Source organism: Hakea prostrata, chromosome 3, assembly GCF_041222555.1.
Source record: "Hakea prostrata isolate BN-2017 chromosome 3, UWA_Hpros_2, whole genome shotgun sequence".
Lineage (NCBI taxonomy): Eukaryota > Viridiplantae > Streptophyta > Magnoliopsida > Proteales > Proteaceae > Hakea > Hakea prostrata.
Window position 1 is genome coordinate 55,761,691 of NC_142602.1, and position 19,415 is coordinate 55,781,105.

The 19,415-nt window shown below is 37.9% G+C and overlaps 1 protein-coding gene across 1 annotated transcript; it reads right to left on the reverse strand.

Moving 5' to 3' along the window:
- Positions 1–3,631: 3,631 nt before the first annotated feature.
- LOC149022556 (long-chain-alcohol oxidase FAO2-like) lies at positions 3,632–7,414 on the reverse strand. The gene is made up of 3 exons (XM_089150602.1): positions 7,099–7,414; positions 6,685–6,957; positions 3,632–5,535 (listed from the first exon to the last, which is right to left on the reverse strand). Exons 1-3 carry the CDS (start codon positions 7,345–7,347, stop codon positions 3,811–3,813), a joined length of 2,247 nt encoding a protein of 748 aa, XP_089006728.1. The 5' UTR covers positions 7,348–7,414; the 3' UTR covers positions 3,632–3,810.
- Positions 7,415–19,415: the final 12,001 nt, after the last annotated feature.

Below are 19,415 nucleotides of genomic sequence, written 5' to 3' on the forward strand. Positions count from 1 at the left end.
TAAGGGTATTTTGGGGTTTTTGAGAAAATATAAAGATGTCACATCATCAGTAAACTAACGGAACTTAATGGTAGGGGGGCAATAGTAATTGTAGATAAAGTTAAAGGTTTGATTAGTAATTTTGAAAAGTAGAGGGGATACAGTAGTAACAAAATCAAAGTATAAGAGGGCAATAGTATTTATCCCTAGAATATTTACTTAACTATAACCCAAAAATAATAGGAAGAAAAACAAAAATTTGATTGGACGATTTAGATTTAGCTAATAGATCTGATAGTAAATATTTAGAACCATTCAGCTAATATATTCACACATTCGTTCAGCTACTGCCTTTCCCATATAAATAACTAATGAAAATAGGTAAATGTGTGAATGATAGAAGTTTTATAGGAAACTGAAATATAACCATTGTCCCTGTATATTTGAACCATGATTTCTTACAAAATTACAATTTAAATAACTAATGAAAATGGTAAACATGTGACTGGGTAGGAGTTTTATAAGAAATTGAAATGTAACCATTATCCCTGAATTCGTGCTTTTATGTCAAAATAGTATGTTATATATATATATATATATATATATATATATATATATATATATATATATATATATATATATATATATATATATATATATATATATATATATATATATATATATATATATATATATGAGAGAGAGAGAGAGAGAGAGAGAGAGAGAGAGAGAGAGAGAGAAAGAGGTCTTGGATCCCAAGGTTAACCTAATGAACTAAGGGCTTGTTTGGTTACATGAATTCAAAGATTTCAATCATGAATGTGAAATTTATACATGTTGGGTTGTAAAAATACTTGGATTCATGAAATCTAAAGATTCATCTTTTTACACTAAAAACGCTAAACATTTGCGGATTTATAAAAATCACGTCAACCAAATAGTTTTTCAGGATGAATCCACAAATTCAGGTTAACAAAAATTTATTTTATAAATTATGACTCCACAAATTTAAAATTTCCAGACTCATTTAACCAAAGAGGCCCTAAAGTATACATTGTAATTTCTTTTTAAAAAAGTTTGGGAGGAAAATTATAATTAAAAAAGAAACGTATCTAATACATGATGATCGCCAATGTGGAGTTTAATATAAGGTAGCTTACCTCACTTTTGCAAAGAAACTCTTTTGAGACTCGATCGTAAATAGGGTTGTAAATAAGGTTCAGGCTTTTAAAATCCTCATCTTTGGCCCTAAGTACTTTAATTTGGTCTTAACATTGAGTCATCTTATAGGGTTAGATCAAGTCTAAATAGGTTAGATGCTTAGCCCTGTATTTTAACTCTCACCTTAACTATAAAGTGAGTCTGGATTCTCACTTAAATGGAGAGAAAATTTTTAGATCCACGTAATTAGATTTATGACACGTATATAATAATCATAAAAAATAATAAAAAATATATAATTTTATATTATTATCTTAGTTTTACTAAAAATAACCTACAAAGTAATAGGTTGAGATCTAACCAGCTCTATTCAAACATTCAATCTCGACCTAGCCTTAAAATTAATGAAGACCATCCTGTCTTGGCATGACATTACCTTCAAGACTACAATTTTGAGTCCATGCTTTGTTGAGGCTCATAGCAGAGTTCGAATCTTCTATTCGTACTCAAGGGTAGAGAATTGTGCTCTCTTCACACATTTTCACCATATAGTTAGAAGAAAAATCTATTTTTAAATACCAACAAGAAAAATAAAAATAAAAACTCCTAACTATGTAATAGATGAGTAAATCCAAATAACAGATTTCGGGCCATTCATTTTCAAATTCCTATATGTAACTATTTTTGTTGGTAGGATATTTAACTAATTTTTACCAACTCCAAGTTGTTGATGCATGATTCCTAGCTTACTGTGCATAAAATCATTAGGTCCCACATTTCAATGTCACAGGTTGGACAATTATTTTACAAGAATAAAACATGTCAACATTAATTAACTCACTCAAGAGGAGAAATAATAATAACATTACTGAATTAATACCATGTTTTATCTCTTCACCTTTTTTTTTCTTTTTGTCAGGAAAAAATAGAAATTCTATTGGATCAAATGCAGTTGAGAGGAAACTCCTCCACTTAACAACAAAAGGTTAACAAAGACAATTCTTCTCTAGTGGTGAAGGATTGCCAGAGACAGAGACAATTCTTCTCTAGTTGGGGTATTTCGGTTTCTTTTGCCCAGGTTAAGTGTTCTGTTCATTATTGGTTACTACCGTGATGGGGTTGGATCTTAATCAACTGTGACGGTTCTCTCCGGGGACATATTGGAGGGTATGGTGCTATGGCTCGAAATTGCAGAGGAGATGTTATTTTTGCTTGTTCTGGTGGCTATGCTAATGTGGGTGTTTTTCATGCTGAGATGCTTGCAATTCGGTGTGGCTTGCAATTTGCGTAGCAATACGGCTACAATAAGGTTTTGGTGCATTCAGACTCCGAAGTGGCAATTAGGACTTTACTAGGTACTTACCGCCCACATTGGGGGATACTACACATTGTTGAGGATATTCTTCACTTAAGATCTTTGTTTCAGGAGTATATTTTGGTGCATGGTGTTAGGGAGACTAATAGGTGCGCGGATTTTTTAGCCGGATTGGCAACGTTGGACCAAGAAATTTTGTTGGATCCTCTCTCTTTGCTTGCTCAACTCTCTCAATATGTTGTAGAAGAGCGACAGGGTCGTAGGTTCTTTAGAACCTAATCCTGTATTATTATTTGTATTCTATTTATTTCTATTAATATAAAGTCTCATTTTCTCCGGAAAAAAAAAAAAAAAAAGGTTAACAAAGGCTGATGGCTTGACACACCAGTTCTACGAGTTAAAACAAGAAGGTCATTAGAAGACCTACAAATCTAATAAGGATACTTTTCAAACAATCTTTGTGGACAACATCATATCTTCTATCATAAGAGATTCATGCTTCATTTCTCATGATAGAAGAGGTTTACAAATGCCAACGTAAAGCTGTTCTAGTGATGAAACCAACACCTCTTAGTGAAGGGGTTATGGGTTCGATTCTTGCTGAAGCATATTAATTTCTCCATCACTGGCTTAATAAAGCCCCTTTGTACCAAAAAAAAGAGGTTATTCGATCTGGTTGGACCTATTATGACCTATTTAATATTCGATGTGGTTCAGTTTTGGGTCATATTGCTGAACCATGTTGGTCTTAAGCTGTGATCGGGCTACTGTAAATGGGGCTATAATCGAATCATAAGTGGGCTTAAATGGGCCTGCTAATCCAAAACTCAACAGAAGAAACAAGCCCATAGGGTAGAAAAGATGATTTTTTGTTTCTCTTTTGGTAGATGATTTATGATCAGGAAACAAGATGGAATGCTAACTTCTGTTTAGTTAGTCCAGAGACCCCTAACTAAGTGAGGAAACAATCCCATATGGTTTAACTACAAGGTTTTGCAACTTTTACAATTTGCTGAGATTCATTAGTTGCTTGTGGATAATATACTTGGAGAAGTGTTCATTTATTTTGCATGATATCAACTTGAACACAAGGGTTTGGTTTGAGTTGCCATTTTCCTAATCAGAAGGCACACAAGAAAATGGAAAGACAAATGATGAAAACTCAGAAAATAAGACTTACATTCACATTGTAACAAGTACTTAAGAACAAAGATTAAAACAACCTTGAACACATCATAAATCTTGCCACTTACTTCCTCTAGTACGTCAGCTTGGTGAACTTAGAAAAGCATACATAGATCAAAAATACCAAAAACAGACAAGGAAAACATAGCAATGGATCAATTGATCTCCTTTTACATAGTCTCAGCTATTTTTTTCGACAGACAGTAAGCAATGGATTGGATAGTGATCATCGGATTGACTCCGACTGCACTGGGCACAACACTTCCATCACAAACAAATAGACCTTCTGCTTCCCAACTTTCACCATTTTCATCAATTGCTCCTCCTTCTGGAGTTGCTCCCATCCTACAACTCCCCAACTGATGGGCAGACACATAGGTATTCCAATACTTTTCCCCTGACATGATACCTCCTTCTGCAACAACTGAATCCAAAAACTCCTCCAATTCCTCCTCTTTCACCCCTTTGCATTTGATTTTCTGGTCATCATTCCTCAAGGTACCCACTTCAACAGCTCCAGCCGCGATCAAAATCCTCAAGGCTTGCCGCAATCCTTCGGTGAGGCTTTCTCTGTCTACTTTACTAGGCTTGTACTTAATCTTTCCATCAGCTGTGACCTCCCCTGAACCCTGATCCCGGACGAGTGCGAAGATGTGAGAAGTTCTTGCATACTTCAGCATCTTCTCCTTCATGTCGCGTCCAGAAATCCATGGGGTCAATGTAGCAAATAAACCAGGACCAAATGCAGGGGTTTCTATGATATATTTAACACTAGAATTCATTGGCACTTCCTTGTACAAAGATGTGATGATACCACCCTCATAGGATTTGCCTTTGACATCTGACATCGAATCTGGAAAGTATCCACTCGCGAACAAAACAGGGTGGAGTCGAAGGTTTTTGCCAATGTTTGGGTTCTTGAGTCCACTGGAAAGAAGTAATGGTGGTGTCAAGAGTGATCCACATGCTGACACTGACACTTTAGCTTTGATGCGTAGTTCCTTTTTGATGTTGGGATTCAGTGTTGTGGCCATTAGTCCCACACACTTCATCTTTCTTCTGTGATTGTGCTCGTTCCTTTCCAGTATGAATCTCTCCGCTTTGCATCCACTTAAGATCACTGCACCATGATCAACAGCATCAACCAGCCAAGTAACCTGAGTCCCTTTTTTGTCTCCAGATTTACATCCATAATTGCAAGTTCCACAGTAATGATCCTCGGAGGTGTTCCGAGCAACTGAATCAACTTTCAGTCCTAGATTGTTACACCCCTTGCGGAGGATTTGATTTTGGAGTCCTTCCCTCTTACAAATCTCTGTGACACCAAGCCTGGCAAATACAGTATCCATGGCAGAGAGATAGTCTGAACTCCCAAAGAGAGGGATTTTGTGATCCACAGCCCATTCCTTGAGCACAGAACTTGGGGTTTTGATTGAGGCAGACCAGTTTATAGCTGAACCACCACCCACAGTGGATCCAGCTAAAAGCATCATCCCCCCATCGTCGGAAGATACAAACCCACCCTTTTCATATTGCTGCTCCAAAGAGGGAGCCTCAAGAGAGGAATAGTCTTCAGGTACAAAGTAGTTTCCTTTCTCAACAACAATGACCTTTTGGCCTGAACGAGCAAGAACTCCTGCAGCAACTCCTCCACCACAACCAGAACCAACAATTACAACATCACATTCAATGTTGTAGAGGTTCTGTTGAGGATCCTCTGTGACTTTCAAGCCCTTCTGTGCAAGAGATGTAAAAAGGGTTGACTCAGTTTCATTTATCGTTTCCACTATTCCTTTCTCAAGAGGTCTTTCCCTCTGGATTCTGTTTGAGTTCACTTCTGTCTCCAACCGGTATCCCATTGCTTGCCAAGCTGGGTTTTCTGATTTTTCATCAGTCTGCAATATGGCCACAAGAAGAAAGCCAAGTTAACACTTTATACATTCAAAACTCTTCTCAACTTCCATATAAAGCTTGCAATAAAAATAAATAAATAAATAAAAGAATTATTAGAGAGAGAGAGGGATAATTAATATTAGCCCTGTATTATAGCTTAATTGCTAACTAAACCTTGTTTTTTCTCAAATTACTAGCCCTCATATTATACTTCAATTATTAATCAAACCATGATTTTTATGAAATTATTATTGCCCCCCTCACTTTTAAGGTGCTAACAGTTTGTAAAGGTAAGATATACAATGTCCACTTTGCCCTTTGTTAAAATTACTAATGTCCTCTTGTACTATAGCTTAATTATTACATTTTCCATATATTTCATGAAAATACCTACTCAAACTTAAGAGTTTGCTTTAAATTGGTGATGTTCCTTGCCATTAAGCTTAGTTAGATAATTGATGATGTGATTTTTTTGTAACCTAATCAATTAACTAACGAAGCTTAGCGGCAAGGGACATCATTAATTTCATGCAAAGTCACAGGTTCGATTAATAATTATAAAAAATAAAGGAGATTAGATAGTAAGTAAATTATAGTACAAGGGACATCAGTAATTATCTCAAAAATAATTATGGAGATGGCTCAACCAAAAGAGTCCATATCACCTCCCTGTCTCCTTACAATTTTTTTTTGTCACACATAGTGTATAGAGCATGAATATGGGAGTTCACCTCTGGATTATCTTATACAGTATTTAGACTTTTGGGCAGTATGTGTAAAGTCAAAAAGCAACAAGATAACAAGAAAGAGGTGATTCAGACTCTAGTCAAAATAAAAGTGAACCATCAGGCTACACTGGCCAGTGTTGTCCAAAGAAGATAAAGACAAGTAACATGCATGAATGACTGTAACTTGTAACAGCAATGCTTCTGAGAATGAAACCAAACCCATTTAATGGAAGAAGAAAGCAAAAAGCAACAGATCAGCTCAGCAACATCAACTTGATATCATTTTTAATTTAAATTACAGAAACAGAGGGGCTCTCTTAATTACTTCTACAACCATACCCAACAAAATCTGCTAAGGGAATTGACATGGCAAGATGGAAATATAAAAGAAAGACAAGCTGTAAAATGCAGGGAGGAACTTACCCGAGAGAAGAAGGTGAAGAAACAGAAGGATTTGGTCAACAGAAACACTCCTCTAAGAGGGACTAAGAACCTGGCTTTTGACCAGTTCAGGAGAACCATTTCCCTCTTCTGCAATGACATTTCAGAGAACTTGTTAATGAATGGCCACTTCCACCCAAGACAACAAGTCCCACATAGCAGTAAAGTTCCCAGTCTGGTCGATAAAAGCCATAAAGCAACTTTCACCAAGGCTACAGATTCTGGTTCACCCCTTTTCACGAACATCTCAGCTACCTGTCCACCATTAGAAGAAAACACCAATACTAATTAGAAGTTGAACAACAACACAAAGGAGGATAATTATTCTGTTTTCATCCATAACCCAATAAACAATAATTGTAAAAGGACAAAAATGTTCGGAAATCAATGAATCACCTCATCAGGGATTGACTTTTGTGAACCAGAAGCATTCAAGAATGACTGAGCTGCTTTACTGGAAGGCACTTCCTTGCTACCATCATGGAGTGAATCCTCCAAGGAGATGGGAGGTATGTATGCTTCACAAACAGCAGAAAGTGATTCCAATTGAGATGAAGAAAGCCCATGACTGTAGCTACTGCCAACTCTTCTTCCACCTTTCAATAAAGGGTGGCATTCCCTAATCACTGGCTCTTCTGAACTCATGAAGTTTCTCTCTTCTTTTCTTCTCCTTCCTTGATCTTCTCTCTGACTTGTATCTCCAATATTTTAATTCCACTCATACTATCTGAACTAATACTATATATAGAGAGTATCGTCTCCATTCTAAGATTAATAATTCTGGCCGGAAAACGTGCTATTGAGAAATCTAGATATACATGAAATGTGATGAAACATGAGAGAAGGAAAATTCCAAATGCAGAAGAAGACAATTTTATAAATCAAGATTATGTGGTCTAGAACGCTACGTTCATGATCTGAAGATTCTGATCGTTGGTTTTCACCATGAAAAACATCAAGAAAAAACGTATAGAAGTTCTACCTTCCATTTGTTCCAATAAAACTAAAACATCTACTCCTTCAAAGACATTAACATCATATAAAACTAAAGATCTCAATGATCTAATTATGATTCACAATTATTGGCGGAAATGAATTTTTAATTGTAGCGTGTTTAGATCTTAAAACTACGTTGCATGTTAAAAATCTTTACATGAGCACAAACAAAAATATCTTTCTGACTGAGTCTGGGGTTGTCGGGGATGAAAATGTCTTCACCAACACTTCTAAGCGATAATAGAGGGATGACACCCATTAATGGCTGCAAAATAAAGCTTATTTTTTACCAAAAATAAAACTTATTTACCTTTCTAAATATTATTGATTTTTAATATTTTTTAAAAATTATGATAAATTTACCAAAGGATTAAATCAGTAATAATAACCAATACTCTTAGTAAGAAGCAGGAGTGTATATATAAATAATTATCTCCTTGTATGTAATAAATGCCTTTGTGTCCATAAGAGAAAACCAATGGAAAAAAGGTCTTACCCTATGTAAGTGGCATAGCCTAGACATCTTATGGTGATAAGATGTTTATTAATTTTTTTTGGGGGGTAAAGATATCTAAGGAAATAGAGAAGAAAATAAATAAAAAAATATATATATATCACAGATTATTTCACAGCTAAAGACATCAACTCAACCCAAACCAATAGCCAGTGTTATCCATCCTTCTGTCTATTGTCACAACATTCAATATTTCTTCTCTCGTGAATATGTGGGCTTTCATCCTCGTGATTGAGAAATAACGCTTTTGATTAATTAAATTAATTGCCAACTATTTTGTTGGCACAACATGCACTAACAAAACAATGGAGGGTTGCAAATTGCAACATTCAATAGAAAACAAAGGAAGAGACGAGGATACTTTCAAAGCACCCCATTTATCAACCAGGGAAAAAAAATTGGTGAAAAAGAAAGGAAAAAATCACACCACATATAAATATTGAGTGATGGGTCCATCAATTGCAAATTATTAAACTCGTGAAACATAAAAGAAATTGAGAATTTTATTGGCCGCCCTATGTATTAGAATCCAACACGTGTCCTTAAAAATCATACAAAAAGTTAAGATTTGTCTCATTTACTTAAAGGTTTGAAAAAGGTATTGAATAATTCCATTGCCGACCTTGTCCTTTTTTTCTTCTTCTTTTGGAAATGAGGTTCATCCAGGCCAGCTATTGCCGACCTCGTCCTTCATGTCCCAGTAAAGCTGCTTTGATTGTAAGTCGTCTGATTGCAATAAAACCAAAAAATATTAACGAAAACATATTTGCCGTAAGGTCTAAGGACCCTCGATATTGTACAACATTTTGTAAATTTTAATCTTCTCCTTCTCTTAACATCCTAATAATCTTCGTACAAAAAAAAAATCCTAATAATCTCTAGCTTGTCTTTGCTTAACAAACTTAAGCGTTCAACCTGAATTATTTACAAATTGATACAATGAACCCATTTCAATTTATTTTCCCCGAAGAAAATGTCTTACCAGGTGATAAATGTAATAATATTTTATTGGGTTTTTAATTGCACTTGTGTTTTCCATTGAAACTCGTGAAACTCCATGTTGGGCAAAGCTTACAAAAAAGTCTCCCATAGTTGGCACTGTTAGTTGAATATTAGCGGTTGATGGGAGATTACTATATTAGGCATGATAAGCATGATTTTTCATCATTTTCCTAATTGTCTCTAATTTGAATTCTTTCCATATTTTCATTTTCATGTATTATATTTTCATACAAACATTTTAATGTACTGTATTTTCATGTTTTATATCTTTATTTTATTGTTCATAGTTTTTTGGTACAAAGGCGCTTTTTATATATAGGGATAGGGATATTACATATGCCGCCAGTAGGAGTTGAACCCATTACCTCTCCACTGAGAAGCAGGTTCCTAACCATCCTACTACTCATCCATTGGCTTTATTGTTCATAGTTACCTAACAACATGGGATGTATGCTGCCTATATATATTTGATGTTCTCTCATATGAAATTATTCAACCATTTTTCCCATTGAGATTGTTTCTTAATATGATATCAACCTAACACATGATTTTACATCTTCATCAGCCACGTCTTCTTCTTCCTCATCTTCCACCTTTTCTTCAATGGCTGCCAATACTACGTCTTCAATGCATCACTCTCATTCACTCGTTTGCTATAACTATGATCCCTTCAACTGTTACACCATCTTTCACCACAGATCAGTACCATAAACTTCTATCTCTGTTAGAATTTGGTAACATTCCATCATTGGCAAATGCTGTAAGTAAAGTATCTTCTTGGGTTATTGATTCGGGTGCCAGTCTTCATATGATTTCTGACTTATCTTTATTTCGTTCAGATAGTCTTGTTCCTCACATAAAATCTATTCGCCTTCCAAATAGTGGTTTTGTTCCCGTTACACATATTGGGAATTACAGCCCCGTACTCACTTTACCTCTCATAAATGTATTACATGTTCATTCATTTGGTTTTCATTTATTATCTGTTATCCAACTTACCCAACAACTTCATTGTTTCATAACTTTCTATCCTGATCATTGTGTGATACAGGGCCTACGCACGAAGGAGAGGATTGGGCTAACAAGGCATACAATGGACTTTATTATTTGGAGTTGGATTATCCCATCGCTGCTATTGTTTTACCTGCCAAAGACCTTTGGCATTCTTGTTTAAGCCATCCATCTTTAAATGTTTCTAGTTATATTGCATATTTAGATCCGAATATGTCTTTTTCTAAAGATTGTATTTGCTCCATTTGTCCTTTAGCTAAGCAAACTTGAGTTCCTTTTCCATCTAGTACAATTTCTACCACCTCTTGTTTTGAATTGATACATTGTGACATATGGGAACATTACTTCTTTCCCTCAATTTGTAGTGCAAAATATTTTTTAACTATTGTGGAAGATTTTTTACGATGCAGCAGGGTGTTTTTGTTAAATCATAAATCTGATACTTGGCTTGATTAAAGGAATTTTTTACTATGATCAAAACCCAATTTGGATACCAAATTAAACAACTCCGAACTGATAATGGTCGTGAGTTTTTAATCACCATTCAAATGCCTTTTTTACAACCCATGGTATTATTCAACATAGTTGCGTTGATACACCCCCAACAAAATGGAGTTGTTGAACGCAAACACCGGCATCTTCTTAATGTGGCTTATGCTCTATCTTTTCAAACAAGTCTACCTCATAAGTTTTGGGGTCCTTGTGTTTTGACAGCTGCTTATCTAATTAACCATTTACTCACCCCGATGTTACATGGTAAGTCACCACTTCAAGTTTTATTTGGCAAGATCCCTTCATATTCTCATCTTCAAACTTTTGATTGCCTTTGTTATGGTCATAACCATTCATCCATTCATCATAAATTTGATCCCCGAGCATCTCCAAGTGTTTTTATTGGGTATCCATATGCACAAAATGGTATACGATTTATGATTTACAAACACAAAAGGTTTACATTAGTCGTGATGTCACATTTATTGAAGATTCTTTTCCTTTTTCAAAATTGACATCCCCATTATTGTCTGTTTTACCCATTGCAGCTTCAGATATTGATAGTTTACTCATCTTGTCAAATCCACCCTTATCAACCACACCATCTCCCCAACTGGTTGAAGAACCTCCTTCACCCACCCTCCCATCCACTACCATCTCTCGGCCATCTCGGGTTCCTCGACCAATACCCCATCTTAAAGACTATCATTGTTATGCCATGGATGCCCAAGCTCCTCCTTCATGCACATGTACTCTCACTCCCGAAAATTAATTTTTTATCCTATCATAGACTATCCTCACCCTATTTCGGGTATCTCAAGGCCGCCTTCAATGTTATAAGCTGAACCTACAAGCTTTGCTAAGGCTATTATTTCACCTGATTGGAAGGAAGCAATAGACAATTAAATCGCAGCTCTTGACCTTAACAAGACTTGGTCTCTTGTACCTTTACCCCCAAACAAGAAACCAATAGGTTGTAAATGGATTTACAAAATTAAATGGCATTCAGATGGGTCAATTGAGCATTATAAAGCGCGTTTGGTGGCAAATGGTTATACTCAAATTGAGGGGGTTGATTTCCATGAAACATTTGCCCCAGTTGTTAAGTTGGTTACTGTCAAAACACTTTTTGCCATTGTTGCCCTCAAAGGATGGTCCTTGCATCAATTGGACGTGAACAATGTCTTTCTCCATGGCAATCTTGATAAAGAGGTATACATGACACTTCCACCTGGTTATCATCAAAAGGGGGAGAAATTGGTTTGTCGCTTACACAAATCATTATATGGGCTTAAGCAGGTATTCCGTAATTGATTTTCCAAGCTTTCTGGTGCCCTTATTGATCTTGGATATACACAATTTAAGGCAGATTATTTTCTATTTTCTCTACTTACAGAGTCTTCATCTACCTTTGTACTTGTTTATGTTGATGACATTTTAATTGTTGGGTCTGACACAACTGTGATTTCCAATTTAAAATCACTTCTTCAACAACGTTTTCGGATTAAAGATCTTAGATTGCTTAAATATTTCCTTGGTCTTGAGGTGGCAAATTCCAAGAAAGGTATTTTCATCAACCAACGAAAATACACATTGGACATCTTAACTAATGTTGGTTTCATAGGTGCTAATCCGACTCAATTTTCAATGGAACAACACCTCAAGTTAACTACTTCTGATGGTGAGCCCTTACCTGATCCAACACCATATCGTCAGTTATTGGGAAGACTTATTTATCTCACAATTACTCGTCCAGATATTGTTCATACTGTGAATGTGCTTAGTCAATTCATGCATGAGCCTCGTAAACCTCATATGGATGCTGCTAATCGTTTACTTCGTTACTTCCATGGCACTCTAGGACAAGGGATTCTTTTATCTACTGATAGTGAGTTATCTCTTCGTGCTTATTGTGACTCAGATTGGGCAAGTTGCCCTATGACTCGAAGATCTACCACTAGATATTGTGTATTTCTTGGTTCCAGCCCTTTATCTTGAAAATCTAAAAAACAAGCTACTATGTCCCGCTCATCTGCTGAGGCTGAATATCGTGCTATTACTGTCACTACTTGTGAATTCATGTGGTTAGTTACCTTGCAAAAAGATCTTGGCATCATGGTCCCTTGATCAATACCTTTATTTTGTGACAATCAAGCTGCTTTACATATTGCTGCGAACCCAGTCTTTCACGAGCACACCAAGCACATTGAGATTGATTGTCATGTGGTTCGTGATCATGTTCGACATGGTTTTATTCAACCCACCTCCACCACTAGTGCTGCTCAAATTGCTGACATTTTCACCAAGGCCCTTGGAAAAAATTTATTTCTTAGTCATAGAGGCAAGTTGGGAGTTCTTGACATTCATTCTCCAACTTGAGGAGGAGTATTATGCGTGATAAGGATGATTTTTCATCATTTCCCTAATTGTCTCTAATTTGAATTCTTTCCATATCATTTCATCTTCTCATTTGAATTTTTTCCGTTCATCACTCCTCTCATTTGAATTCTTTCCATATCATTTCTATGTATTATATTTCCATACAAACATTTCCATGTATTGTATTTCCATGTTTTATATCTTTATTTTATTGTTCATAGTTACCTAGCAGCATGGGATGTATGTTGCCAATATATTTGATTTTCTCTCATATGAAATTATTCAACCATTTTTCCCATTGAGGTTGTTTCTTAATATACTATTTTTGAAAACACTTAGTGGAGTTTTTATTCTACCCAACACCTTAGTCCTTTCAATCTCACTTTCAAGAGATGGGTGAAGAAGTACTCTCTTCATCTTTCTTACTCATCCCAAAACAAGTGATGATGGTGACGATGAAGAAGAAGATGGAGTGATTTAGAGATTGGGGGTAGAGAAGAAGTGCTGTGCCAGGAAAAAATAGTAAAAGAAGGATATCAAAATAAGAGAGTTGGCACTTCTAGGACATATTATAGACGGTGTTGTGTTTAAGATGTAATTCACCCCATAGAAGGTGCCATATGGGTTATAGGCTTATAGTGAATTGTCTTCGAGGATACAAAGAAGCTCCACTTTGGGTTGTTCCTTGGGTTTTGCAAAGCACAGACAAATATTGACTTACAAATAAATTTTCAGATTTACTAGTGTGCCAATCATCTTCATTGTCATCCGTGTAAGTCACTTTCAAGAATTCCATTAACTTGAATTCTTGTTATTGCCATCCTCGGGGACTTCATCTTCATCCCACCAAGACAAGCATACAGGAATTGAGGCTTTGAAGATTAGACTCTACCAGCAGTGATCGTCATGGTCTTGGTTGTCTCAATGATTAATAATGGTTTTGTTATGATTTTCCAAAGAAAATGAAGTAAAAGATGAGTGAAGAGAGAATAAATTCAAAATTCTTTTAAAATATTATAAAAACGATTAGAAGTTATGTAATCACTAGAGGGTTTCCAAACGACTTTGTATTTAGACAAAAATGATTTTTGAAAAATAAATAAAAATACAAAAGAAAAACCATGCCAAATACTGGTTTCACTAGGTGTGTAAATCGGTTTAATTACTCAGACTCAACCCTCTTTCTTGTAGAGCAAACTTTTGTAGCAAATTCATAGTTACATTGTTCTGCTTAATTTGCACATTGACTTAGAGATACGTCAGGCCAAAAGTAGCATATGTATAGAAGTAATCCTAAAGTTGTAGTTAACTGATATGGAGAAATTATGATCGGACCGGGTTCATACCTAGTTCGACCCTCGACCCCGATCGAGTCAGAGGGAACCGACTCGCTCCTGAGCAAACCGGATCCAGAAGATGGCTGGCTGAGGAAGAAAGCTTATTCAGCTACAAGCACGCCCTAATCCAACAGATGGATTAGGTTAATTACCCTAATGATGGCATACTCGAATTGATGGCTGCGGCTAATCATTATCGAAGGGATAATCATCGCATAACCTAAAGGTTATCTCAGGAGTCCTCTACTAGTCCAAACTAGTAGAAGTCTATTGCTCAACGGATCTAACTGTTAAGATCCAATGGCTACCCGAAGAAGGCTCAAGTGCATCCAACGAAGGAGATTCGAAGGTACACTCTATATAAACCTCACTGCTATGCGAGGTGAGGGGGATCTGAAACACACACAATCTGAGACTCATACTCAGATTCATATACATATTGATAGACGTAAACTATCAACGGCTTACGATCTAGATCAATTTTCCCAGTTCTTTATTCCTTAGCTCTGTGCTTCTAGCAGAGCCGTTTGTGATTAAGTTCATCAATTGACTTAGCCTTCAGAGGTGGACTCCCGACCCCCGCGATCGGGCCACATCTGACGCTTTCGTTTTGCAGGTCATCAAGAGGAGATCTAAGGGCTGAGCAGATTTTGGACGCATCATTTGGCGCTGTCTGTGGGAAAAGACTTGAAAAGCCATGGTGACTAGATCAGCAGCAGCCGCTGCACAGCGCGATTCCGGTGTTCAGATCCCTGGAGCGAATAATCCAGATATTCCCCAGGGAAGCCAAAATCCTATCGAGGTAGATGGTGGTCAGGGAGGACGTAATCCCCCTGATACATTCCAAGATCAATTGAATCAGGTAAAGATTCAATTCTTGGAGGTGAGCCAAGCACTCCGCTTGCTCACCAGACGAGTGGTTTTACCACAAGAACCTGATCAACGCGATTCAGGGAGACGTGCGTTGCCAAGTGATCAAAGATTGGTTGAAGACCGGAATATCGGTCAGAATTTTCGTGAAGGAGACTGAGGACTTAGGAGGATTGACGATCAACCTAGGCGAGACGATCGGTTCGACAGATCGCAAGAGAGTACAACTGATTCAAATACAAGGTTGGATACAGGGGTAAGAACTCACTCACCAACCGGTCGAAGAACCGTTCGTGATGATCGAGCAGTTCGCGACGAGCGGAATGTTCGGGAAGGACGGGCTGTTCGTGATGAACGAATAGCACGTGATGATCGTGTTAATCGAGGTCGTGATCATATCGCTAAAGATCACCCGACCCAGATTGGTCAGGAATTGGCCAACATCAATGAGAAATTAGGGCGGTTGGCTAAGGGAAGGATAACTGAGGATATTTACTCAGTCATTCGGAAGACCCCCTTTGCCGAGCCAATTGCGGGATATCAGTTTCCCCATAACTTCCGTTTGCCTACCTTTTCTACATTTGATGGCTCCGGAGATCCAACAGCTCACATTGGCTATTACCAATGAGACCATGGCGGTTTTAGGTAATTCTGATGAAATTTTATGCAGGGTTTTTGGTTCATCTTTAACTGGAGCAGCGCAAAAGTAGTTTTCGAACCTCCCCTCTGGAAGGATCGTAAACTTTGATGAATTGGCGCGCAATAGGGTGATTCCAGAGTGGGATACAGGTCAAGAAAACAGAAGAAACCTTGTTTACTGTCAGACAAGGAAAAAGCGAATCGATCAGAGAGTTTCTGAAAAGATTCAACAAAGTAACGATGGAGATAGAAAATTTGGATGAGCAAGTAGCCAAAACTGCTCTATTCACGGGACTCACTAATCGGAAACTCTTGGAGTTATTACTACAGGATATGCCTGCAACTTATGCTGAGTTGGTACAGAGATGCCGAAGCCAGGCCGAAGTCATGGAGATTCTAGATGTGCACCAAGGAGATAATAAAGTCTCCAATAAGGAACAGAAGGCTCCTGAGCAAAAGCAGAAGCCAAAGAAAAATGTCCGTGATCGGGTTGGAAAATCTCAGGCTTGGCGCCAGAGGTCTCCCGGTAAAAGTGAATATACTCCATTGAATGTTCCTCGGGCTGATATTCTAAATATCATCAAAAGAAAAAATATTTTGAAGTGGCCGCCTAAAATTCTTTTGAAGCTTGGAGAGCAACAGGATCGAGAAAAGTATTGCCGATTCCACAAGGACTATGGTCATTATACAAATGACCGTCGTCATCTGAAAGCAGATATTGAGAGATTAATATCTCAGGGATACTTGTCCAATTTTGTCAGCAGAAGGAGGGAGGAGCCACGTGAGCCACGCAAGGCTGCTCCTAAAAGGGATCGTTCGGTTAGTTCAGAATGATCAAGGGAGGCTCTGAAGTCTAAGAAGGGCAAGGAGGTGACTGAAGCTACTCGGTCACCAATCCTTACCATCTTCGGAGGACCAGAGCCCGAATCACTCCGCAGTTTGAAGACAAAATCCAAATTTGTCGGAATCGGAGAGACGCAGAAGCGAAAGAAGCTGAATGGTGAAGATTCTATCACCTTTGGCGAGGAGGATGAAAGAGGCGTTTGTTTACCTCATGATGACGCCATAGTCATCAAGGTAGAGATTGCACGTCGGGAAGTGCATAGAGTTTTGGTTGATACAGTGGTCCGCAGCTGACCTGATTTCTTATGAAGTGTACCAAAAACTGAAGGTGGATGAGGACTTAATGGAGCCTTCATCCACACATCTATATGGTTTTGCAGGGTTGTCGGCGGTGGCGGAAGGATCTGTCCAGTTGGACTTATCTATTGGAAGTTTTCCTAAGGAAACAACCATCCAAATCAATTTTTTGGTGGTTCGGGAACTGCCAGCTTACAATGTTATCCTCGGGCGACCATCTTTATCCAAGATAGGTGCTATTGTTTCGACAAAACACCTGAAGATAAAATTCCCGACTGATATGGGATTGGTCAAGTCTCCTCTGACCAGAGGATCTCTCGGCAATGTTACATTGCCTATTTAAAAGACAAGGAGGGCCCGAGGAAGGTGACTGCCCTACCTATAGAAGTTCGAGACGATCGGGAAGAAGCAAAGATGCAAAGGCCCAAACCAGTGGAGAAGCTGGAGCAAATCCAGCTGTGTACCGAGGATGAGAAAAAGATTACTTATATCGGGTCTGAACAGCTGGAGGAATTCAAAGATGAGTTGAAGTTATTTCTTCAACAGAATAAAGACGTATTTGCATGGTCTGCTGAAGACATGCCAGGAATCAATTGGGCTGTCGCAGAGCATAAACTCTGGATAGATCCGAAGGTGAAACCAGTGATACAAAAAAGGAGAAATTTCTCCATTGAAAAATATGAAGCCGTTCGGGGCGAGGTTGAAAAACTGAAGAATTCTGGTTTCATAGAACCAATTGAATGCCCAACTTGGTTAGCTAACGTGGTAATGGTAAAAAAGGCGAATGGGAAGTGGAGAATGTGTACAGATTACACAGATCTCAACAAAGCTTGCCCTAAAGATTGCTATCTGTTACCTTGGATTGACCTTTTGATAGATGCGATTGCGGGATATGAAACTCTAAGTTTCATGGATGCCTACTCAGGGTATAATCAGATCCTTATGAATAAGGAAGATGAGAAGTTTACGGCTTTCATGACTGATCGTGAAAGCTACTACTATAAAGTCATGCCATTTGGCCTGAAGAATGCAGGAGCAACGTTTCAGAGGGCCGTCAACAAGATTTTTAAAGATCTGATAGGAAAGAATGTTGAAGCTTATGTTGACGACATGCTAGTGAAGAGCTTTACAAAAGCAAATCATATTGCGGATTTGACTCGAGGTATTCTCGCATCGCGAAAATATCAAATGAGGCTGAATCCAGAAAAGTGCGCCTTTGGAGTTTCCTCGGGCAAATTTTTGGGCTTCATGGTGTCACAGAGAGGTATTGAGGCTAATCCTGCCAAAATACAAGCTCTGATTGATATGGAGGCTCCCAAAACTGTTCGTGATGTGCAGTGTTTAACAAGGAGAGTTGCCGCTTTGAATCTATTCATCTCCAAGTCTGGAGAAAAGTGTTTGCCATTCTTCAAGGCACTCAAAGATTTGAGGGGTAACAAGGAGGCAAAATGGACCGAAGAATGCCAGAAAGCTTTCGAGGAGTTAAAAGAAGCACTCGGACAACCGCCGATCTTGTCCCGACCAGAGAAGGGGGAAATATTACAGCTATATCTAGCGACGTCCCTTTCAGCGGTCAGTGCAGTACTTGTTCGTGAGAAAGATAAAAAACAGTGGCCGATTTACTATGTGAGCCACGTATTGCTAGATGCGGAGACACGATATTCGCAGATTGAGAAGCGTGCTCGGCTCTCATGATGGCCGCCGAGAAGCTAAGGCCATACTTTCAGGCTCATCCAATTGAGGTATTTACAACTTTTCCTCTCAGTAAAGTTCTTAATAAACCTGATTTATCTGGAAGGATGGTGTCCTGGTTGGTTGAACTTAGCGAGTTCCAAGTGAGCTTTAAGCCCAGAACCGCAATCAAGTCTCAGGCGCTAGCCGATTTTGTAGTAGAAACTACTGCACCGGTGGAATCCACCGTCGAGGATCTCATTATACCAACCATTTGGGAGGTATATGTGGATGGTTCGAGTAATAAAGATGGAGCAGGAGCTGGAATTCTATTGAAAAGTCCAGCAGGATTTATTATTCGATATGCTTTGAGATTTGCATTTGAAGCAAGTAATAACGAAACAGAATATGAGGCTGAAGAACATCAACACCCAGAAAGAGTTGGATCGTTCGTGGAATGCCAGGCATCTCAAAAAGTTTTATCCTTGATGATGATTTCAATTTTGTTCGCGATGTAAACATTTTCAACTCAATCAATGCAATTTTTGGCTTTCAACAAATTATCTTTTGATTGGAGGGCATCATACACCACATTCAAGAACAAGATCCAACTATAAGGCATCGGTTTAAAACCCGAGTGAGTTCCTTCTCAGACTTATTGT

Bases quoted from the DNA above. Each gene is read 5' to 3' on its own strand.
- LOC149022556 (XM_089150602.1), bottom strand. From the start codon at position 7,347: ATGAGTTCAGAAGAGCCAGTGATTAGGGAATGCCACCCTTTATTGAAA. The intron at 6,958-7,098 runs GTGATTCATTGA...AATGGTGGACAG, and splicing joins AAAAGTCAATCCCTGATGAG to GTAGCTGAGATGTTCGTGAA. The intron at 5,536-6,684 runs GTAAGTTCCTCC...GCCATATTGCAG, and splicing joins TCTTCACCTTCTTCTCTCGG to ACTGATGAAAAATCAGAAAA.